This window comes from Tribolium madens, unplaced genomic scaffold, assembly GCF_015345945.1.
Source record: "Tribolium madens isolate multiple individuals breed KSU strain unplaced genomic scaffold, Tmad_KSU_1.1 Scaffold_96;HRSCAF=242;Tcas5.2_LG5, whole genome shotgun sequence".
In the NCBI taxonomy this organism is placed as follows: domain Eukaryota; kingdom Metazoa; phylum Arthropoda; class Insecta; order Coleoptera; family Tenebrionidae; genus Tribolium; species Tribolium madens.
The window spans coordinates 1,221,516-1,246,684 of NW_025401068.1; the positions used below are offsets into that span (position 1 = coordinate 1,221,516).

General features: G+C 31.4%; 1 protein-coding gene across 1 annotated transcript in view; it reads left to right on the plus strand.

Moving 5' to 3' along the window:
* The first annotated feature begins 2,107 nt into the window (after positions 1-2,107).
* LOC123012812 (T-box transcription factor TBX20-like) overlaps positions 2,108-25,169 on the plus strand; it is a 41,674-nt gene continuing 18,612 nt past the window's right edge. Inside the window, 4 exon segments of the mRNA XM_044410961.1 lie at positions 2,108-2,206; positions 2,208-2,315; positions 2,317-2,503; positions 5,544-5,874. Coding sequence (XP_044266896.1) covers positions 2,108-2,206; positions 2,208-2,315; positions 2,317-2,503; positions 5,544-5,874 — 725 coding nt within the window.

Sequence of the window (25,169 nt, forward strand, 5' to 3'; positions counted from 1 at the left end):
AAAAACAAAATAAAATTTCGTACTCAAAATACTATCACATTTTTTATATTACTTTAATTTATATAAATTATTATTTTCTGGAGGCAAATGATTAAAAAAAACCGCTTGGTTCCATACTTTATATTCACCCTGTATATATACCTATTTAATTACACCTGGTATTTTTATCTTTTGTTATTAACATTTGCATATACAAGGTGAGGCAAAATATTAGGAATTTGAAAATTTTCAGAATGTAAAAGTTATTACAATACTAATTTTTAAATATATAGTTTTAATGTGTTAAATAATTTTTCAATACTTTTTAAACATCAGTTTTATACAGGGTGCGCCAGAACTCGCGTCTCAGAGATACCAGGAACGTGAACAAAAATGTTAAAAAAATTCAGTCTATAAAAATTTTGAAGTTATGCACTTTGACTCTATACAGGGTGATTGTTAAATAGACCGACAAAATTCTATCCTTGGTAGTATCAAATGAGAACATGCTGGAAAAAATATTGAAAAAATTCTTTGTTTAACCGTTCTCCAAATAAAATTTATTAAAGTTATTTTTGAGGTAAAGCGTACGCCACTGATGTATTCGTAAATAGTATTAGCACAGGTAGTGGAAACCATGGTATTAATTTGATCAAAATGTAAGTACTTGATCATTGCAACAATTCATAAAGTAAGTAAGTGAAAATATCAACGTAAAAAGGGTACAGATTATTTCCATTTATGCTTGGAAAGCTGTGATAAAATTTTGTCGGTCTATTTAAGAATCACCCTGTATTTATTTTTGTCAAATTTTTTAAACATTTTTTCCATGTTTTTGATATCTTATCTTACTTGAATTTTTGAAACACCCTGCATACTTTTTCTAACACCGCCACTTTGATTTTTAAACTGTACAAATTTCTTGTTGTCTTAATAGGTACTTAGCTATAGGTAAGACCATTTAAAGAAACTTCCGTTTAAAGTTTGTATAATTTTTCATATTCTATTTTGCGGCTTTAAGCCTTTTTTTGTTATTGCATTCTTTATATCCTAGACGTTTATACAGTAAAACTTTTATATTGTGAGACTTATGAAATATTTAAAAAAGAAATTTATTCTGCAACTTGTATCTTAATATATTACACCGAGATTTAAATATAGATATTATATAGAGGTTTAGAAAATACTCATAACGTGAACATGTGCATTATCTGGTAGGTATGGTAATACGCATTTAGTAGGAGTATTATATGAATAAATTGTACAAAGAATTTTAATTAGTATGTATGTTTAAAAAATGTTGAAGATGTTGATTTTGCTGATTCTCAAAAACTAGCAATTATGACAATAAGAGTTTTAAACTATAAAAATCTTTTTCTAACACTGCTAATATTGAATCAAAAATTTTACTAAATTTAAAAATTTAAAAATTGTTATAAAATAACTTGTCAAAATAATATCAAAATTGACAAAATTCCAATATAAAAGTAGGTACATCATATTTTATGTACTTATAAAATACGTTGTGGTTGACGACGTACTTTATAGAAGAGCGTATAATAGGGGAAGCATAACAGATAAGCTAGGCATTAGTGTCTAAAAAGCATATGGAAAAATATCTAAATTTCAAATCCAAATGTAGTAGGTATAGAAACAGTTTAAGATATTAGTGTTGGAAAAATAATATATTTCAATAGAGCAAGATGATAATTTTATACTTAAAATATCTACATTGCGCTCATCAAATCTGTCTTTTTGGTATTTTGATAAGTTATAATTAGAAATGTATTTAATTGGTACTTTTCAATGTAGAAAAATAAATTCTTAGTTGCAAGTCGTAAGGAAGCAAGCTAATCGTATTGCATTAGTGCTAAAACCACCTCGTCATCTTATATCCGAAGCCAATGTCCGTCGTCCTCCTCCAGTAGAATGCGCATCTGGCAATGTGTGTAATAATTGACGTGCGTGAGACAGGCGTCAGCGTCAGCGGAATGAATAGTAGGACTATTGAATGAGTGGAGTACATGCTTATAATGGGCAGCAATGGCCGGGTTGGCGATTGCCGGCGGTGACCGGTGGGTGGCCCAGGGAATCCGGGGAGTGATATCAAGTGGCCTGTCTACAGACTATGTCGCCACTGCTACCACAGCCTCTGATTGATAGCTCAAGTCACGCGAAACTGATAGCAGACCACACACACAACCCTCCACGCCTCCGAAAGCCCCGCCCCGAGGAACGCCCCCTTTTGCAGCGCCGCCGGTCCGCGGCCCCGACCAGTCAGTCTTTCAGTGGGTACCAGTTGTACTGGACATGTGTTGTTGACTGACGGTGCATGGGTTCTTTGTGACTTGTGACTTTCCAGTGTTTGTGATGCTACTCGGTGCGATGCCCGAGGAAAGTGCAGCCGCTGGGTTGCTTGTGCCCACGGCGAAGACGCGCGCCACTGACTTTTCCATCGCCGCGATTATGGCCAGAGGAGCCGTCGCGCCGCCGGACGCCGACGCCAGAGAACTGCCAGGCGACGGTCAGTTCAACCAATTGTACCTCATTACCTAGCCTCCGACTTTGTTTTATTGACCTCATTACAATTTTTATTGCTACACCTTGGTCTTACTTTAATAATTTCACTTAAGAACAAAATTTAAACTGATGTAGGTAGTCGTGACATTCAGGGTTCTAATAAACCTAACAAATTATGATTGCGATAGGCAGTAAAGTGTACTTAATGTCTATGTCACTTTTTATTGTTGACATTTGTTATTACTTATGATATTTGTACTGGCTAAACTGTACAAGCTTCCATTTTACAAAAAGAAAGAAGCTTTGTTGCTACCTTTGCATTTAAAATATTCCTCCCATATTATATTTACAATAAAAAACGCCTCTATTTCACCAAATTTTCAAACTATACTAATAAACGATTCCTAATAAATTGTCTCTCCATTTTTCAATTCCGTTTTTGTTAATTTGAGGTAAAACAGTGGATGTAATAATTGATTTTCCTTAAAAAAAGATTTTTAATTCATTCGAATATGTAGTTTAATTGTTTGTTTCTAATTTGAGAGTTAAACAATAAACTTAATTTAAAGAAAACTCGTAGTTTCAAAAAACATGATAAAAAAATTTGCGACTGCGCCAAGTTTCAATAATATAGAAAATCGATTTTTAATAAAGAATATTACTTAGACTTGTAAAATCTACAAAATTGTTTCTGAGTGTCAATGTCCACGTGTTAGTGGGGTTTTTGTTTAGGGCAATTTTATTTATTTATAAACAATATCAAAGTTTTTGTGAAGATTATACTATAATAATAGTGGTCACAAAATATGATATTTTTACATATTCTCTAAATGTTGTTTCAGTTTAAATTAAAAAGTAGTTGTCGTTTGCAAGACACCGATGGTGTAAATATTTCCTAACAAACCTCTAATAGCTAATTATCACCTATTTTATTTTTATTACTCCACGAAGTAATTAACTGATAATTAGTGTATGATACCTATGAAGATTAAACTTGATTAACAATCCCAGAACCTCTATTAAAGTTAACAAACTACTAAAAAGGAATTTTGTACTTGCAAGTAATTATCTACACTATTTTAATAAATTAATCGATTAAAAGTATCTAATTATCAGTTACAGACAAATTGTTTCATACAGTCAAGTTTTTCAAAATTATTACCCTTATTAAATTTTAAAAATAAACCCGTCAAACAGGATTTATGTGGCAGTCATCAACTTTTACGACATTTTTTACGTATACTTTTACTATTTATTAAAATATGTCTCAATATTAATGATGAATGGATGTAATTATTCAATTTTTATGCATATGGTGGTGAACAAAGCTATAAAAAACTAAAATTTGAAAAAGCGTAAATTACTTCAACTGAATAGGTATGAGAATATGTATACCAGTAGTAAAAAAAAATATTAAAAAAAATACGTGTTGGTATTTAACTATATAAATAAAGAGGTATTCATGTCTTTTTTTTCTATATTTTTCTGAGTTTAACAATAATTACATATTTTTATTCCGTAACAAAATGGGACATTAGGGATAAATAATAAGAGAGGTGCGGTTATAACAGTTCATAATTAATATTTTCTCAAACGGAATTGCAAAATTACATTTTCACTTTACCAAGACATGAAATAATTGAAAACCATTATTTTGATTTCTGTTTCATGCATAAGTGATATCATTCGCATGTAAGAACAAGTTATTGTCTAATTGAAATTGTTTTATGACTAACAAAACCTAATTCTTCAATTTCTGTTTCTTGATGTTCAATCATTTGTACCTATCAGTTTAATTGTATTACGGCAATTATTATAACCACGCTGTATTACTAGATAATGGACTTAGTGGCATGTAATTTTATTTAATTTTACTACACAAATTGGAAGATACTTGCTTATTCAAAAATTTTAGACAATCATATGTGTACTTTGCATTAAAGAAAAATACAGGCTGTGCCACTCTCACTCCCAGAGAACATGGGAAAAATGTTTTAAAAAATTCCATCTATAAAACTTTGAAGTTGTGAAAGTTTAAATTTTGCACTCTATTTCTGTTGGAAAAATGATTTTCTAAGTTTTTTTGCCACAGGCTATTAGAAAAGGAAACAAGGAAGCTGTATCCTAAATTGTAGCTTTGCTTAATGTTATTTGTGGTTTCTATTGGCAAAATTTTTGTACCTTTACTAAATAATTATATAAAAACATATACAAAATCATCAGTATCATTAACGGAATATAATAGAAATAAAAAATGTCAAAATTTTTCTTCAGGTCGAATTTTTTAAACATTTTTTCCATGTATTTTATCTTACTTGAAATTTTTCCTGGGGCGCAAGTTCTGACACACCTTGTATATTTTCTGAAATTTAAAACTAAATTGGAAATTTGTATTTACAGGGTTTTCGGAAAAAAAGATTGCAAGATTTTGGGGGATGATTTTCTAGGTCAAAATAAGAAAAAAAGTTTTTACTAACATGAGTCCACAAATGCTTCCTTATAGACCTAGATCGATCGAACCTTATATGAAAATACATTATGGGGCTTGATTTTCAGAATTATCGTAAGGCCGGTGCGCGTATTATAAAAAATCTCGTTTTTCGGGAAAAGGTGCGTCGCGTCGTAGAAAAGTAACATAATAAATATTTTTTGAAAAAAATTAAATACGGAGTTTGAATTTGTTACAAAAATTCAAATATATTTTCCACACTAAAATTTTACGTCTTAAATAGATTAAACTCAGTGCCTCCGCTTCTATTTAGATTACACAATTTTTGATTCAGCGTCAAAATTACTCTGGATGCAAACTTTTGTAAATTTATATTTATCAATCACTAAAATAATTGAAGAAAAAAAAGGCTTTTTTCCTGCCATCTTCAGGAAGCATTTCCGGACATAGGAACTTTTTAATTATTTTGACTTAGGGAATTACAACATTTTTTTAGACACCCTGTACATATGAATTGGACTAGTTTAAAAAAAATGCATGGCTGGATTAACACTTCCCTATCACGATCAAGCCCTGATTTGAGTGAACTTTCCAGGTGCCGCTTCACGATCCAGCTCACCCGACATCGAGGATCCCTTGGAGGACGATGATATAGAAGTTGACGTGGAGGAATGTTCGGACAGCGAATCCGCGAGAATTTCAAAACCCAAACTTCGACAATCTCCCGCAATTTCAGATTGTGGTTCGGAACCGGCCGATTTAGACCGGGAATCCCCCGACATAGTCCAAGAAAAACCCAATTCGAAAGCAAAAATATCGTGCAACTGCGACGAGTTGCTCAACGTCGAATGTCATCTCGAAACCAAAGACCTCTGGGACAAATTCCACGATCTTGGAACGGAAATGATCATCACCAAAACTGGGAGGTAGGTAGCCATTTTCACATCAAATGCGTAACAAGTTCGAGAAAATTACTGGAGTATAGTGGCGTGAACAAGAGCGAAGATTTTGTTCCGGAACGTTGCCACCATTGTTGGAGTAATGATGAGATGAGGCCAGTAGCTGCTCGTGCACAGTCCAATTTAATTAGATTGTTTTCTCTAATGATACGACTTTTTTCTCCAATCATTTGATTCATATTTTCCCCTTTTAATTGGGCAATTTGTCCGATAAAATATTTATCGGATTTATAGAGGCGTTAGAGGGCCACTTGTGATGATAGGGAGGGGGTGGACCCTTGTTACATCACAATCAACTTCCTATTCATGTACCATGGGGTTGATTCTATTTATTGACTTGTAACATCGACATTATCGGCTTAAGCCATCAGAACGGAGCAATTACGAGCTTGATTAATTCAAATAGGAACTAATCGCGAAACTGAAACCTTGTAAGAGCAATCTAAATTCGATAAACATTGTTGTTGCTTGATTTTACGGCTGCTTTCTATAGGAATCTGTGACTGCATCCTTAATGATGTTCGCAAATAATTTAGCAATTTTGCGGTTGAATGACTGCTTACAATGAACAAAGAAGTTTAAACGGATACATATGATGAAAAACTGCACGCAAGCTGTTCCAACGGATCAAACACGATGCAATTGCATATACAACAACTGACTCCTAACAATAACGCTAATTACTGTAATACTGAAAAAAGTTAAGTAGATGTGATAAATAGTATGGACAATACATAAGTACACACTTTCCTGGCCATTACTCTGATAACAGACATTCTATATTCGCTGTTTTAACCTTTACTTGTTATTAATTACAGGATAACATCTTTATTAGTGTAAAATTATCGCAAAGACAAATATTTTGATAAAAATACGCAAACACGTGCGTAAATTACATTTTTTTGTGATAAGGTTTGTACAAGGGAGGTTAACACTTGTACATTTTTAATACATTTATAATTATAATATCTCTTACATAAGGTGGCGTTACAACAATTACCACTTAATTTTTTTACTTGGGCATGTTCTTTGAACAGGAATAATGTAGAAAAAGAAAAAAAAATTTTACGCATTGACGATTTTACAACAATGTAGAAACATATTTTTATTCTTCGACACTGTCAAAATTTACTGTTTTTCTCCCGTGTAAGGAAGTTTTGACAACTGTTTGGCATTTCTCAATACAAAACGTCAGATTATTTGAGTGTGAATCGGATGCTTTATTCCACCTCGTGGATGATAAACCACTCGTTACACTCGTGGTTTAAAAATCCATTCGGTGAAATAATGCGTCCGATTTACACTCAAACTCGTAGAATAAATAACAAGTAAATATCATCTATCAGCGTGGAAAAATTTAAATGTCCACAGTTGCGACGTTGGAATTATAAGAGCTATTTGGTTAAATAACAAAATAAATTACGCAAAAAAAGAATTTGTTTATGTTATGAAAATTTTTATTTGTATTCTTTTACAACATTAAATAATCTTCACTATTATTCATTGATGATGAAATTACAATATGTATTATAAAAAATAACTAAAAAAAGTTTAACATCAATATCTACACCGCGTGTTGCAGTGAGTTGGTAAAAATAAAATTGTCAAAAATGTATAGGTAGTTATACAAAATTTATAGATTTTGGGTAATAAATATTAAAAAAGAGTATTTTGTCAAAGAAATTAAAGTTCGAAAACTATTTAACATTAGTTTAAAAACATCAGCATTCATAGCTATAGTTTGTATTGCAACTTATTTCTGAAATATTCCGTATACATAAAAATAATTTCTGGTGATAAAGTGGGTTGGTGTCTATGATTCTTATTGCATATAAATTTTTAAATGTTTTTTGTGTTACTTGATTGTTATTCGATCATATCTGCACTGCCTTCATGCTTGTTATGAGAACAATAATAGCCTAGGTCGTTAAAATTTAATGTTTATGGATACGAGCTTTACTCGTATGACTACTTGCAGAAGCTCAGATTTGCTTTTATAATTTTTTTAGGTCGCGTGATTTTGAAACTAGGAATATTTAAAGATAGCACAAATTGGTAACGCTGCAGTATATTTTGAACCACCTTATGTCTGCACTCTATAATTTGAAACGTTTGTTACTATAAAAACGAACAAATTTTTGATTTGATGTTGCAAACTTTACCTCTTGAGAAAATCTCTAAATTTGACAGGGGTTTTATGCACATTTCATTTATTTTTTAATATTTTAGACGCATGTTTTAACTTTTTTACTAAAAAACACAAAATGATTTTCTCTAATTAATAAAAATTTAATATTAATATTACACTTTTGGAGAGTTAGAACTACTATGGAAAATTGATACAACATTTGTGTTTGCAATTTTGAAAGTAATTTATACAAGTGGTTGTACGGTCTTTTTGAATTACGCTGTATATTTTTACTTACTCGATATATATTTTAAATTACGATATGTGAATATGAATTCTATCGTTCATTTATACTTTTTATGACGAATTTTTGAACGAATTACGTACTTTTGTACTAGATGTATTAATTTGTTTTATTTTTTATTTCTTTGTTTATTTTAATATTTACTTTATGCATGAATGTGTATCACTATACAATGTTATTTTTATTACAAGGACTTTACTAAGTTTTTATCGTGGTTAGAATCTTTAATTTGTTATTCATAAAAAATAGTATATTATGTTATTAGGAGTTAAAATGATAGTTTATGTGCCAAAGCTGAACGTTTATTTTAACGTTTAATGATTCAACTGAGCCACATAAACCTGTACTTTTACTCCAAATAACACATACTATTTGCAATCGATTCAGATGGGGGAGAAAAGAGCAACACAATAATTATGAAATAAATGACCAAAATAAAATAATAAAATGAATAACTAGTGTAAATAGTTTATAGTGGTTCAAAATGTCGAATGCTGATAATCTACACCATGATTCCTGAAGCAGCGAAAGAGACAAGAAAGACAAACATTGGTAAATGTCATAGTAAATGTTAGGTAAAAGTGAAAAACGCTTAGGCGAAAAACAGTGTTTTTACTACATGGCTGAAAAGTAAAACTTTTACTTGTGTCATTTAGTCATAAAAGCATCATTTTTCTGACGTTTGCAGATAAAAGGAATTATATCATCAAATAACAAGTCCCTTATGGTATTTGACGGATTTATTTTTTAACGTTTACAATCAAAAATCAGACGTCAAATAAAAAAAAAATTGTTCTCTTTTACGGCAATTTTGTAAGTGGAAAATTTCCGCTATAATTTTGTTTTGATTGGCTAAAAGAGACACAAATGACTAAAATTGAATGTTTCTATTGGTTTTTCGAAACGTCAAAAAATTAACCATAAAATTCCATTAGAACAATTTCGTTTAATGCGTCAGAAGTGTTGTTACATAGGAATACCAAAATAGTTTAATTTTTTTTACTACTTCAACAAAAGACTGTTAATTAACATTATTTAAAATACATAATTACGTATTTTACAAATTTTTATTTAGTTACTAAATCTAGAACCCAATTTTAGATAAAATGTAACTTTGATTTTTCTAAGAAAAAGCAATTTCATCATCATCTCATTTGATGGTAAATTTATTTCAAGGTGTTGAAAGGTGTGTTTATCCAAAGTTTATTTTGCTTAGGTCATCTTTAATATACCTACACACCTAATTAATAAATAAGATGTGGTAATTAAAACAGCTTAAACATTTTTTTATTTTTTACTAGCATTAAAGAATATAAACCTAAAGCTTAATCTGAGAATAAATTTGGTAAAAGTATAGCATTTCAATTTTTGAAACTTGAAAGTTAATCGAATAGAGTCAGCTGTAGTGGAGTGTTGAAGAAAGTGTCGGATAGTCAATTTTTGGTAATTTGTGTTCGGGCACCAAAAAAAACGTAAATAAAGCTCTGGTCCTGCATTACTCGTAATTTCGAGTGTCCCTCAATTATTCTAAGCGACTCACCGGGTGTAAATATACAAAGTTGGCGTTATACAAATGTCGCATAGTTGATGATCAGATCGCGTGTAAGCCCCAACTGTCGGTCAATTGTAAAGTATATCGTCGCATCCGCTCACTGGTTTTCATCATTAAACCTCGTCGCTTTTTCCTACTTATTTATTACAGTATTCCTCATTTTTTGTTAACACTTTCGAGAAGAAATTAGTATTATTACGTCTCGCAACGGTAGCCATCACTTACGCAAGAGTACCTTTGGCTTTGCAAAAACTTATAATTGTGATGAAGAAACCGTAGAACTAGCATCTTGGAGTCGAGTGGTCATTCATTTCGGTCTTAAAACTTGACACGTATGACATTTCGAATAAGCAGCTCAGCGGGTCGGCAAAGAACTTTTCGGAAAACAACAACGTGTTGATTTAGGATCGGCAAGCCATAAGTTGCGGTCATGATTAGGTCTCGCATCATTACCGAAATAAATTCCGAAACACAATACCGAATGTAAATTACTAATAGCCGTGCTATTGCCGACACGCTTTTATGATTCTTTGCTAATAAACGCGACGCAAGACAAAACTTGAATTGATTATTTTAACATTTCTATTTATTTCCCGAAAACAACCTTGTTTTTTATCGGTGAAAATATGTTAACGAATGTCTAATGATATTCCACACGTATCTGGCGTTAACTCAAACGTAAAACCTTCTAAGACTGTTCTTTCCTCTATACAATGAGAACTTAATGGTAGAAAGATATATGACACATGTCAGATTAAAAGGCTGATAATAAAAAAGGTGCATACCAGGAGAACCCTGCTTAAGGTGGATTCTGATTTTTTTCAGATACCTATACACAAACAAATTTATTTCGGCGGGAATTATCACAATTCTACTAAATTCATGCTTTTTATTACTTACTTTTATAGCCCAATTATGAGAGGGCATATAGTCTTATTTCATTTGTAACACGAAACTACAAACTATTCTTTGTAACAATAACATCTACTTTTGTGTATAATTATTAACTCCCACCTTCTAGTGTTATTAATTTAATTAATTAATTATTAAAAACAAGATACGTCATTCTGGATCGGTGTATTAAAAAGGCCAATCTCCACTTTCAGCGATTTTGAGATATGACTGATATGAGATATCATCAACACGATAAAATTTTCGAGTTCATTTAGATAGATACAAAAAAGGCCAGTCTCCTGTTGTTGAGTTATTCACACATTATTATTCGCCCATTTAAAATTACAGTCATATTGCTTTTAAAACTTGCGCAATTTATATCTCAGAACAATGAAAATGGAGATTGGCCTTTTTAAGACTTAGGTCTAGCAATAAAGTGCCACTTTTGTGTCTAGATTACTTTGTTAAAAGTTTTATTTTTAAGCCTATAAGCGTATACTAATTTTAATATACCTGCTCATCATTTTTATAATTCATCTAAAAAGGTTTGTGAATAAAGTATGTAGCTCAGCTGAATTATTTGCCTCAATACGGTCAGAAAAATAAATGTTCAGCTTAATATATCACTCTTCTCCTTAATAACATAATCTACTATTATCAATATTTTGTAAGCTAAAAGTATCTACATTCTTAATTTTTTTAATATTTATTGTTAATTCATCGAGCTGACTTTTTACTTTTAATGGATGGTTTGTTTTTCCAGGTCTTAATTTGGTACAAGATATATTTCTTTTGAAATAAATTTTATCAGTAAATTCGAATTATGAGGAAACATATGCAGATTTAAGATTGTAACATTTACATAACATTAAACTGTTTACACCTGCTACCAGTTACTTCAGTCCTTGTTAACACGTTGTCTGAGTTTTCGTTAATAATAGGTAGGTACGATATTTTTATGTTTTTGGATAAAACTCTTCTTATGAAAAATCGACACTAGGTATATAGAATGTCACAGTTCAGTTTTTGTAATAAAATTAGATTATGAAGAATTTTTAGTAATAAAAAGTGATATTTTCGTCTAAAGTAAGTAAAAATACTTTACTAAAATGACAATACAGTTTTACTAGTGGTAATTAAGCAAATATTATTTTCAATCAAAAAAATATTAGGTTATAATTTGCGTATTTCTTTTGTACTTTAAAAATTTGTTTTTCTAATTATTATGGATTAGATTGAAGAAGTTTTGAAAATTACTCATTCTGGCATTCTTATTAGACTCACGTCTAAAAAGACTAGCAATAAAATGTGGAAAGATGATAACGATTGCTAAGCGCACAATTATTCTATGTCTAATATTTACGATTTCGAGAAATTTATTTTAATAATTTAAAATTACAAAATATTAATGATTATTTACATCATTGACAATTTCATATTAAGTAAATTTATGCCATAAATGGACATACAATTATTATGTGCTTAGCCATCGATAATAATTTTTATTTCAATATAAAAATGTAATCGTTTTTCAAGAATAAATTTTTGGAGATTTGTATTTGTTTTTGGGTTCTGCAAAATTTATTATTTATTTTAAATGGCGACCTACTTTGAAATATTTTTTTGACAAAGACTATGGCCAAAGGATTACAACTTGTATCTAAGCTAAAGTCAATTTTTTTCGATTTTTTTATAGATTGTTGCAATGTACTTTAAAACAAAAAATTGCATACCTTAAAAACGAAACAAAATTTCGTTCTTAAAATAGGTACAATGGATTAAAAATGACTCCAAAAAAACTGTCGGCATTTGATTTTAAAGCACTTGTGAATTTACCTAATTTGAACGTCTTTCGAAATTTTATTTGAAGTATGATGAAGGTAAAGGTTTGAGTATTATTGATTTAAAAAAATTGGAAATTTGGACTAGCTAAGGGCTAGTTTCATAATCGAATTTAAACGAGCTTTAAATTAAATATTATTTAGAATGTGCTGATTACTACGGACTAGTTGACAAAAATTTCACATTTTAAACCAACATTAAGTTTAAAGCCCTTTTAATTCTTTAAAATACATCAAATGTAGTTGTTATACTTCTATCTAGCCTGAGATATGCGTGAAACGCCGTCAGTGTGTGAAATGAGCAACTTTCGCACTGCTGTGCCCTTAACAAAAAAATGACTAACTTTGCGTATTGATTTCGAAGTGTGAGGTTTAACTTCACATATGATTGTAAAAAAAGTAATTCTCACTAGGAGCAACAATTGCATTTGCTGATATTGCAGTTGACATAAAGTTTATCTCTATCATTTTTTGCAACTCGACATTGTGTGACAGTTTCGCGATTGTGGTTGCTTTATCTGTTTAAATAATGACGTAACTAGAGCTTAGGTTAAGAGTTTATGATCAGCAACAGACACACGCTGTAAAAACTAAATGCATAGTTGAAAGTAGGAAGAATTGTGAGATATTATGGGCCACCTCGTTACTGCTATTGTCCCGGGTTCACATCTGTCCTCCCAAACGACGTGTTTGTTACATTTGTACACATTTCAAATATAATCAGCAGCCTACACAGGCTGTCGCTACTAGATGTAAAATATTGTGCGGGCGCAATGCGTGAAAGTATCAAATTTTTACGTAATCGTCGATCAGGAATCAATGCCGGTGATGTATCGAGTATTAATTGTCCGGGGGCAGCTTCCACCTTGACCATAAATTACCTCCGGAATCCGGTATTTACAAGAGGCAGGGGAAGAGGAAAAAGCAATTTAGTGAGCTTTAGCAGGAGGGAAATCAATGAAGACAACTCGAGGGGCGGCCGAAACAAGAGCCGATCTGAATTAGATACTCTTCAGGCAGAAATATCTCTGGAAATGTGTCTGGAAATGGCTCCCTAATTCTCTGCACTGAGCTACGTAGTTAATTACGGCTCAGTTTCCCTCTAAATCAAATCACGCTCGGCTTTCCGCCTCTGTTAGACAACCTTATTACAACTTCCCGCAAAAATTACAAAATGGAACTCTGATTCCGATCCAATTAAATGGGTCTTAGAGAAACACAGAGACAATAATAATGCCAAATAATAACACCGACGCCGTGTGTGGTGCGGGTATATTGGAAATCGAGCTAAAATTTATAATAGGACAGTGACTTGTCATAAAAGCGAGTACTTATGCATGTAATCGAACACTTTTACGGCAGTAAAACCACGTCCCATAAACAATGGTGATAGAGTTATCCGGCAATTAAGTTGCTGGGCCTATCGAAGCCATCTTGGCACCTGTACTCCAAACCCATGCCTACATACTATACCTACCTATAGATGAGATCTTTTATAACTCAATCGGTAAATTGCGCGCCTTTTGATCCCCCAATGATAACACAAATTGTTTTTTAATAACACGAGTCAACAAAATCTACATTTTTGCTCCAACTGTTTACATTTCAGCTTCGACATTACGTTTTGGATCAGAATTTACAGAATTTGCAATTAGAAAAAAAACTTACACAAACACCATAGCATTGATTTAAAAAAGTTTGATTTAAACTATAGTTTGTTTTTTTTTTAAATGGAAATTACAAAGTCAAAATTTTGGTGAAAAAGGTTGGTAGCAGCTTATCTGCATAGCCACACATTTTGTTTGTTTTTTTGTTTTTGTCTGTTGAAATTTTGTTAAAAAATTATGGTTATGTTTTCATGTTGTGATATCAAAATTTTGACTTTTATGAATCTTGTGTGCTTGTTTGCTTTTTGTAAGACTTATAATCAAATACCTGAGGACAGACATCAATACCTAATGACAAAATTTAGTGCTAATAATATACCGTGCGATCAAAAAAAAATTAATTAGAGTATAGGCCTCGATTAAATTCTACAGTTGGCAACACATTGGCTGAGAATCTGGTTGGAAATTGTCCACACAAACTGAAAGTGAAAATCACCATTCACCGTTTTGGTCTTGTACAGCAATAAAAATTTTCTGCTCTAAAGTGAACATTATTTCACTAAAAAGGAATAAAACGCAAACTTGTCAAAGTTTCCGCTGACATTTGATGTCAAAAATCAGGATTGGCATCTGAAGGACTTTCATCGCCTACTCTAATTTATTTTTTTTTTTTGATCGCACAGTATTATAATTGCAAGTAAGTACAATGTTGCGGACAAAATGTGTTTCTAACTACAAAAACTTTAATGAAAAAGAGTGTGTATATAGAAAAAAAATATTTAGCAAAAGATACAAGCAGAGTTTATGAAGATCGGCAATAAATTTTGTGTAATTTATTGAAATGAGCTCAAATTTGATGCATTTTCTAAATTCTCTCTCGAGTTTAGTTTCAAAATTGTTAATTTTTCAACTAGTTCTTCAAAAACGGTGCAACCAGACTTACTAATTTAATTGTGTTCTTTCTCTTTGATGTTTATGTTGTATATTCTCATCAATTTCTTACTATAAATTAGAGAATGCATTACAAATTGCGTCTAAATTTTAGCGGTGATTTTCTTCTGACTTCTGCTTGCACACTTTTTGTCTTCAAATTTCGAAAAACTGTTTACGATACCCAATTTGTCCCCGTTTTTGAGTTTTCATGTGGTGAAGTTTAATGACATTTTTTTATAAATTAAATCAAAAACCGGGACTGCCAACTTCGTTTGTTAAAATTACCATGAATGAATTTGTTAGGGGTGTCAACGTTAAGACTGTTTAAAAAGAAACAGACTTTACATTGGGTTTTTTTACTGGTTTTTTTCGTTTTCAAAAATCTGGTCTAATGTGTTCCTGAAAAAATTTTCAAGAACGGTTATAAAATGCTTTGAGTGGATTCTTTGCTTCTAGAAATCTGTGCTTTTGCAGTAAAGATTTAAATAAGCTTCTTTGTCATTTACAAAACTGTGTTCGAGCTGTCGAAAATTATTTTGATTAATAAAAACTGATTTTAAAAACGACCATTTTATGTGAAGGATAAGACTTATAAGTGTATAAGATTCTGCTGCACATTTATTTTTCAAAGTTGTAAAAATCAACAAACAGCATGATAATGTATTAATCATGGCAAAGCCGCCGCCATGATTGAGTGTGACAGTCGGGGGGTGGTTGGCGGCGGCGGCTTTATATCGACGCATTTTGCGGTGACAGGTGTGCTAGTCCGTGTTCCCATCGATAATTGAGAACGCTAATATCGAAAGCGGCAAACTTTGCCAATAGACAGATAATAATACTGCAGTCCTGTTCTATAATTTCGATGGTAATCGAAGTAGTGCGATAATAGAGAACGGTAACATTATAGAAACGGTGAATATTAACTAACAAAAATGCTACACCAACTCGGCTTAATTATGACTAATTATTATGACCATTTAAAATGGAAATATTGGGGTCATTTTTTGCAATTATACACCCGGATTCTAGACTGAGAAAACCTTGACCAAAACACTTTTAATCCTCAGTCTTAATTAAATTATTTTTAATTGGTCAATAAACTTAGTGGTGGCATTTATCGAAGGCCAAATTTTGTGTTTTTTATCTCCCTATTGTTAGTATTGTTAATCCACCTTCCATGTAGGTCACTTTGGGTGCTGAATGGATTTATCGCTTTCTAACTTTTACGATGTCACATTGACAATATTTATGTAAAGTGCAATAAAAGTGCATCACGTCCGAGGATGTCCGAGACAAAACTGGTCGTAAATGGACACACTTGTTAAATCTAGTCTGAGCCACCCACCTAGCACACAAAACCTTGGCTAGCGATGAAGTGTGTGATTTATTGCACACCCACCCGCTGTTCTCTTTACAATCACTCAGTTTTGTTTATTTTTCATTCTTATCTTTAACTATTGTTATTTTGGTTTTCTAGAAAATGCACTGCCTGCTGCGATACGATTTTAAGGCTTGTTCAATTTATTACGGTGTCCTGAAGAATGTCACTTTCGGATATTATCCTTGAAATTAGTGTTGTGACAACTGCGTTTGAATTTTTAACCCTCTAAGGTTTTGAGCCCAACAATACGTTTCCTTTAAAATTTCCAGCGGAGAAATGGACAAATGGGCCGTTTCAAACGAAAATTTACAGCCAGCTTTGACATTATTTTACACATACTCACTTGTAGGTTAGTTTTATGAAAACAAATTAAAACTTAAAATAGTACATTATATTATAAGTCATAGAAATGCATCATTATACGCGAGTGAGAATTTTGACCGACGAGTGCGCTTGCGCACTTCTCATGAGATGTATTATTTATTATTTTTAGTTTTTGTGTTGCTTTAAGGAAGAATTGAAAAATTTAAAAAGAAGAACGTGAAACTACAATATGCAAGGTGAATAAAAAGTATTGAGGCAAACTTTTTTAAAAATTATTATTTGCCTTCAGAAAGTATTAGGAGTATTTTGATAATGAAATTGTTTTGTTGTTAAGTTGTTGGTGTGAAACTTACATGATTTTTTTGTAACAATTGAATAAAATGTAGATGGTTGTAGTGCTTAGATCATAAAACTTTCATAGTGGGTTGTCATTTGAAAAAATTAAACACTTTTTAACCTCAAAAACAAAACAAAAATATCGAAAAATTGTAGGTATTCTTGAGAAATGTCCACATTTTTATAAGTATAGCTTATCATCCGTCACCAATTACTTAGTTTTTTCAAAAAATCATAGTTTAAAAGGTTTGGTTCTATACTTTCTGTTTACCTGATATGTATATTAAATAAACTACATACTTAAATGGCAAAGTTGAATAGTAAAAAATTTACCATGTTTTTAGATAAGTAATTTATATTTTTAATAATTATTTTGAAATTAGTTAAGGTGACCAACTTCAGAAAATTTAAAAACAGGATACATTAATCAAAAAAAAAAAAATCCAAAACACAAAATAAAAAATAATAAAACGGGTCTTATCAATGTAACTGTATAGAAATTTAAGTAGGTATAGGTAATAATATAAGAATACCCATAGGATGCAAAATATTGCCATGAAAAACATTAATTTTTGGACCCTATCTAACAATCTACATAACCTATCTCATAACCCTATCTAACAATTTACATATTAATTCATTGTTTTGTGTTAATATCAATCTTTTTTTGTATGAATTGCATTGAAAGTTCCATTACTCGTATTCTCTGCACATATTAAAAAAAATCTATGCAAGCCAAATTAATATTTAGCAGGTATAATATGAAATATTTATAATAGGTATTTTATTTGGTTATTATAAGCGATTTTAAGTGTTTCTACTTTCAGTTGAGTTTTTTTGTAGTGACCACTTGAAATGACGACGAAAAGAATTTTTTTTAACTTGAAAGACACTTTGTTTTCGCTACAAATGAAAATCTCAAAAACTGCCCACTTAGATGTGTATATCCTTAAATTGGGGAAAATCAGGACATAAACGTAAAACAGGTCAAGACAATAAAAACCTAAACATGTCCTGGCTAAATCAAGACGGTTGGTCACTTTAAACTAGAATAATTACCAAAATAATATTTGGCTGATTTGTTTTCAACATTTTAAAGAATGGCGTTCATTTCACATGGGAGATGGTGACTAATTTACTGTTGCTATTCCTTCAAGTAACGGCAAATAGAACCAAATCGCACTAAAATGATTTCCTTATTCAACATAATTATGAGAATGGAAAAGATATTTATTTGTCTTTTAAAACTGTGCTTCATATAGGTACGAGACAGTGTTAAAAGGTAAAGAATCTTTCGTACTTATGAAAAAGTAATTGCGGAAGTAGTCTAAATAAGATAATTCCCATTTACTAGCTGTAGTGCATTTCTTCAATTTTTTTTTAAAAGGACGTAGTTTAACGTCTTTAGTTTTTACAAATTACAAAACCACGTCTGTTGAAGTGGAAAATAGAATTTATTTGTAGGAGTGTTTGTCAGTTTTTACCAAAAACGTTTGAAAATATTATTTTAGCTTCATTCTTTTTTCTTATTCTTTTCTTCCTTTGCATAAGGCTCCGGAATGTGGGCGATGGTTTGCAATTGACGTGGGTTGTCGTTTCCGAACGACAGCAGACGCGTCGCGCCATTGCGACCACCGATCGATACGGTGGCAGATGCTGCTAGCACCACGCCCCCACGGGAGGCTGCCGCCGCCGCCACCACCACCTCACCTAGCCTGTCACCAATTCCCCCAATAATTAATGAACCCGCGGTCTAAACTGAAACGATAATTCCATGATAATGGCAGCTCGCGACCTGCCGTCAATTATTAAGCTTGGTCCACATGAGAGATTGCTAGAAACCCGAAAATATATACTAATTTTTAAACATGAATTCCAGCGTGTGGAAACGCGGAATTCTCACCGGGCTTTAAACAAAATTCGCCGCGATTACAATACATGATTAGTATGGTAACAAATGGAATAATTTTTCGTGTTCGTGGGTGGCTTTAATTGTTAATAAAACGGAAGTGAACGCTGAAGAATGGTAATAAATAAATAATTAGAGTGCTGGTACCGTAACTGGGTTTCTTGGAGAAGAAAGTTCACTAACTTAAACAATTAATAATCTTCAAATTGTTTTAAATTTAAAACTGATTTTAATTAGATCTCTGAGAACTTTGAATTAATATAAATTAATCAAACCATCTTTGTATACAGGGTGCGCCCGAACTTTCGCCCCAGAGATAAAATCCCATGTAAGGTAAGATACCAGGAACATGAAAAAAATGTTAAAAAAATTCTGTCTATAAAAATTTCCAAGTTATGAGCGTTTAAATTTTGCATTTTGACTCTTATTTATTTTTGTTGGAAAAATAATTTTCCTAGTTTTTTGTGCTATAGGCTATTAGAAGAAGAAACAAGGAAGCTGTATCCCAAATTGTAACTCTGTTTAATGTTACTTCTGGCTTTTATTGGCAAAATGTTTGTACCTTTACTAAATAATTATAAAAAAAAATTACAAGATTGAATAGACATAAAAATAGGTTAAATGCTAAAAAATAAATCTCAAAATTTTTTGACAGATAGAATTTTTACAAACTTTTTTTCTTGTTCCTGGTATCTTATCTTACTTGAAATTTTTCTCTGGGATGCGAGTTCTGTAACACTCTGTATGTTTGGACAATAAAAGTTAGCACTCATCTAATTACAAAGTCACAAATATTTTTGTTATCTCAAAGCTAAAGGGAATTTTGGTTCAAAAGAAATCTATTTTTATTATAAATCAAAACGTTATTGAATTGGAGCTCAAGATTAAAAAAAAATCACTACTACCTGTAAAATGTACCATTATTTACGAGTAGATATGTAGTAGTCGAGAAGTCGTAAAGTTGTTTGTCTCTCCTAGTAGTCAATATCATCATTTTCATTATGGAGCAAGAGCTTTAAGGCTCCAGACCCCCTGAAAGCTGGCGTATACCTATTACATGTAGGTACATTTATTTCATTGTTTTTAGCCGCAAATTTAGACTTGAAGAGTTTCTTGATGTTTGTAATGTTTCTTTAAAGATAAATAGAGACCAGGATAATATTACATTGATACAAATATTTCTAAAATATTATTATTGAAAACTATTACTATCACAAGTACTAACGGAAGTACGAGTATATCGAGATGAAATTCATTTAAAATCAAATTAAAAAGACTTAATAAATTTCCTCATTAAAAACATCAGAATAACTCCAATTTTAATACTTCTGTCTATATCAAAACTGTCAGAACAACAAATGTGTTTAATTCATGTTAAAATACTATCGGTAGTGAGGCAAATTTTAACACTTTTTTCTTTTTTCTTTGCAATTTCTTTGTTATTTTAACAAATATGTCATATTATAAAGTTAGAAAATTCTTTTAATAGTTGCAAAGGTACAAAAAAGACATAACTTTATTTACGATAAAAAGAAAATAATAGTTTCAATTTAAGTTAATAACTCAGATAAGTTATTAATTACTGTAGGTAATAATGAATTAACAAAAATAGTAGTTACATGTTACGTCAGAGGCAACATGTCCATTAAGTAGGGTTATATTTTTCACCGTTGTATTTCTGGGTAATAAATGTGCCAGTATAGTGAATTTTTTTTTATATAAAACACGGTAGAGATGATTTTTATAGCTTCGCATTTATTATTTCTTTCAAGAAATATACAGATCGGCTATAAAAAAATCTCTTCTCTACCTTGTGATATAATATACTATTGGTGATATTTTGAGTCGCAGCATGGAGTGGTCCGTTTAGACGGATCATTATATGTGATGGAAAGATATGCAGGACGTTATTTGTCAAAAGAGTCGACTCGACTATGATATATATTATCTTTAAATTACTGAAGATTATCCGACTGATATTGAGCTATCTCTGCATTAATCTTGGGACGGAAACACTGTTACGCTTATACGAAACCGGAAGAGCACACGACTCAAGCTTTTACCACTAAAAACTATGTAGTTATCTTAATGATGAGTCCCAGAATTATAAATAACCAACATTTAAGAAACATAATTTTGGAATGAAATACCTCTGTCATTGTTATGTCCATAGTCTGTGAAGAATTTTTTTTTAGACACTTTGTAATGAGAGCTCGTATATTTCAAGTATAAAGTTGTAAATAAACTTTATGACTTCTGGAAACATTAAAATCTGCTTATTAAAGAGTTTTCTTAATTGCAAATGTGGTCGATAATTATGATTTTATCCAGTGTTCTTGCAAAAAGTGCACTTTATAAAGTGGTAGTATGCACAATGTTACATGGTGGCTAAAGTGGCTAATTACAAAGTGATCATTAATATGTGAACCCAGCTGACAAACAGCTGCCCGTCACTTTGTGCGCCCTTCTAAACGAAGAGAGGAAATTATGATAAATATCTAGTTATAATATTTATATTTACATTCTCGAATTACTTTGCATGCCTATATTAATATTTTTAATAGTGAGGGTCAAGCACCAGCTACCCGCCTGACTCGTACCAGCTGACAATAGTCTTAAATCATCTTGCCTTGTCCTCTTCACTCTTCAACGACGACGGTGGCTTCTCTCCAGACGTTGAGCAGATCACCACAACCAGTCGAAAACGTTTACACGTGAACTCGAGATAGTCTAGACAACATATTAAACTATAATAATGTCCACAGTAATAAAATAAAAAACGAAACACACAGCAGGAGGAAGTTCTCTTCGAACTATTTTCAAATTTTACGACTTTGAGTATTTCTACACTTCAAATTTCATATAATTTTATACATGTTTGTAGTTTTAATTATTGCTTATCAGCAGCATTTATAGTAATTAATAATGGTAAAAATGTCATAAATAACTTTCTATCAGTGATAAATTCACATTTCAACAATACATTTTATACACACAATTCAGTGTTACCGCTATCAAAAGTGAATAAAATTAGGATTAATAACGAATTGCATCGTCTAGAAACCAGATGATAGCACGACATAAATATTGTGCTTTTAATTACAATCCAGCAACTTTCTATAATATCATATGAAAATATCACCTTGACTCGGCTAAATATGAATAAATAAGCATAATTTAATTTTCAATTACGTAAATAATCGAAAATTTATTGATTATAAAGAGACATGTTTTTCCAGAATTGCTGTAGACGTTTGTAGAAAGGGAGTGTTGGGCTACAAATTAACATTTATTATTGTCGTATCGTAAAGTACTCTGGTACCAAGCTGTAATCAGCCTTTGTGCCAACACGTTTGGAATTTTTTTTAATTTTTTCAAATAGCCATTAAAATGACATATAATTGTTGAAAAGCAGTGGCTTTTTTGCTTGAATGCGGACAGTTGTATACGATAATTATTGGATATAATCGTGTGTAGGTACATAACAACTAAATGCGCACCTGTTAGTGTGTTAACAAGACTTTGGCCTCGTTAACTCACGTCGGGTAACTTTATAATATTTTATTGCATTCACGTGACAATAGATAAAAAAGCCATTATTACCTTTTAAAAATCTACTTACCTACAAATTATATCACTTGAAATCTGTAAAATTCGGAAAGAATTTTAATGGTCGTTTTGTTAGACAAAAGCCTAATTATTTATGTAGTAAAAAAACAGCTTCCGTCTTCGGAAAAAAATTATGAACTAAGAGGGCAATTAAACACTAATTCCTTCCATCACGATGTGTGCTAATTAGCTCATTTGTAACGTCTATTTCTCAAAAATCTTTGCAGTTTCGTAAAACAAAGAATCTCAAACTCACGAAATACAATTAGCAATAGTCGTTTACACATTCACCGTTACGGGTCGTTATATTAGCCATTCTAGGAGAGTATATAAAAATATTACCATCTCCTTCCAACTAAGAACACTGCGCACTCGGTTTAATGCTTTAACGTAACTGTAATTCTGACATTTGGGAAGTTTACAACATTTACACATTCTCATAAAGTCATTACTCATGTATTATCCTTTGAGCATTAAATTACGGAAGGCATTAAGTTTACATGGAGAAGCTAATAATCGCGTGAATTATCGCTAGACGACAACGCTTTCGTAGACGAGATTTAGTCTCAAGACTATCACCACTTTTACAGCTTTCTGTCGTGAAAGATGGACTAAATTTTTCAGTTTTACCGACAAAAGAAAATAAAAAAAAATTCAACGCTGTTGTTTTTCCCAAAATTTCGAAGTAAAAATTTTTGTGTTTTTAAGATAGGTATAAAAAAAAAGTTAAAAAGCGAAAGCTTGGAATGGAACTCCAAGTTTTGGTCCCATTGTCCTTTTCTTTCAAAAAATGTGGCCAGTCGAGTCGTTCTCTGGAATCAAACTGTGAATAAATGTGTGATATTTTTATGGCATAATTAACTATGTTACAAAACTATGAAACTCGTCACATTACTGAACCAAATTAACTACAAGGACATTGCAAAAGTTATTGATCATAAAATGTATTGAAAGCAGAGTATTTCAGGCACTTTTAACACCTTTGTTCAACAAAGACATCTCTTCCACATTGCGCAAAGTTATTTAATAGATATTGCGAAATAAAATTTATGGTTTTTATTGTTTGTCCAGTATAATCAAGAGTAATTACGCTGTTAAGCTATTTATTCTTATTTATATTCATACATTATGCAAAATGTCACAAGCTTCTTTCAACCTGTATATCGGAGAACGAGAGCAGCTGCCGAAGATATGATATATTACATGTAATTTGATTTCCTTGGGACTGAACAAAGTAATTATACTTTAATAGGCCACATTTACGAGATTTCAATTTTGAAAACACTCATTAGTTTATAAGGCTTGGAATTAAGAACAATTTATCATTTTGTGTGTACTTTTGAATAATCAATACTGAATTGTGGGTTCACTTTATCACAACTTGTCTATTATGCTGTTTGCATGGCGTCGTAATGAAATATTAATAAAGAGCCCCAATTAAAACCCAAGTACTTGAAATATTTAGAACATAGAACACTCTTTGTTTCTATACTAACTCACAAGTGATTATATTTTTGCAATTTGCAAACGTGTCGGCTCCAATATGTTAACAAATTTTCAATTTAAATACCGTATAAGTTGGTTTTACGTTCAAATAATATCTTTATGTATCCGGCTTTTTATTTATTATTTGAGCATAAACATTTTCAAGGTGATGAGACACATGCTATTTGTGAAAAACCGAAATAATAATATTTTTAAAATTTGACTTGTGTGTAATTATCTAGTGAGTTTATGATAAGCGTTCGAAAAACATCGTTTAATTTGTCCGTAACTGCGAATAACCTTTAGCAAATGCATTTTAATGGCACACGAAACTTGTTAAGTTGGGAATATCCATCTAACAATTTCGGTATTATTGGCCATCAACGGTTAAAATATAGTTTGTCGTTTAGGTGAGGTTAAATTTTTGTAATTTGATCCGGGGATTACCGCTGCGCTGACACAAAACTAATTTCAAATTTATAAGAGAGGATTGAATTAAATGTTAATTTCGTTGGGCTGTCAATTAATTAGGCAAGGTAGTTTTGAAGAAATTAATTACGACATATTTCATATTAATTCTGGAATTATAAACATTAAGCAGTCACACACGTTTCTTATGTTAATTCTAAATAAACAGAAGTGTGACCAGTTTAGCTCCCAAAAAACGACTTCGACGACTTAAAAGAATGCAAATGGGCAATAACCATATACCCGTCAAAACGTTATAGCGTATAAGCCCAGTGTGAAACATTCAAAAGGCTTGCTATAAATTAAATATTAAAATTGTCTCCTATATCACACAAAAATCGCTTTGAAAGTGCTAAGAATTTTTATACGCGGAGGAGCTTGCAGTTACTACAAAATATCACAACAGCAAATTGCAGGCTTTGCGAAACCTGTACAGCAGGTGAATAAGCACACATACAGCGGATATGCTTTAACTCCTTTGCGTTATTCAC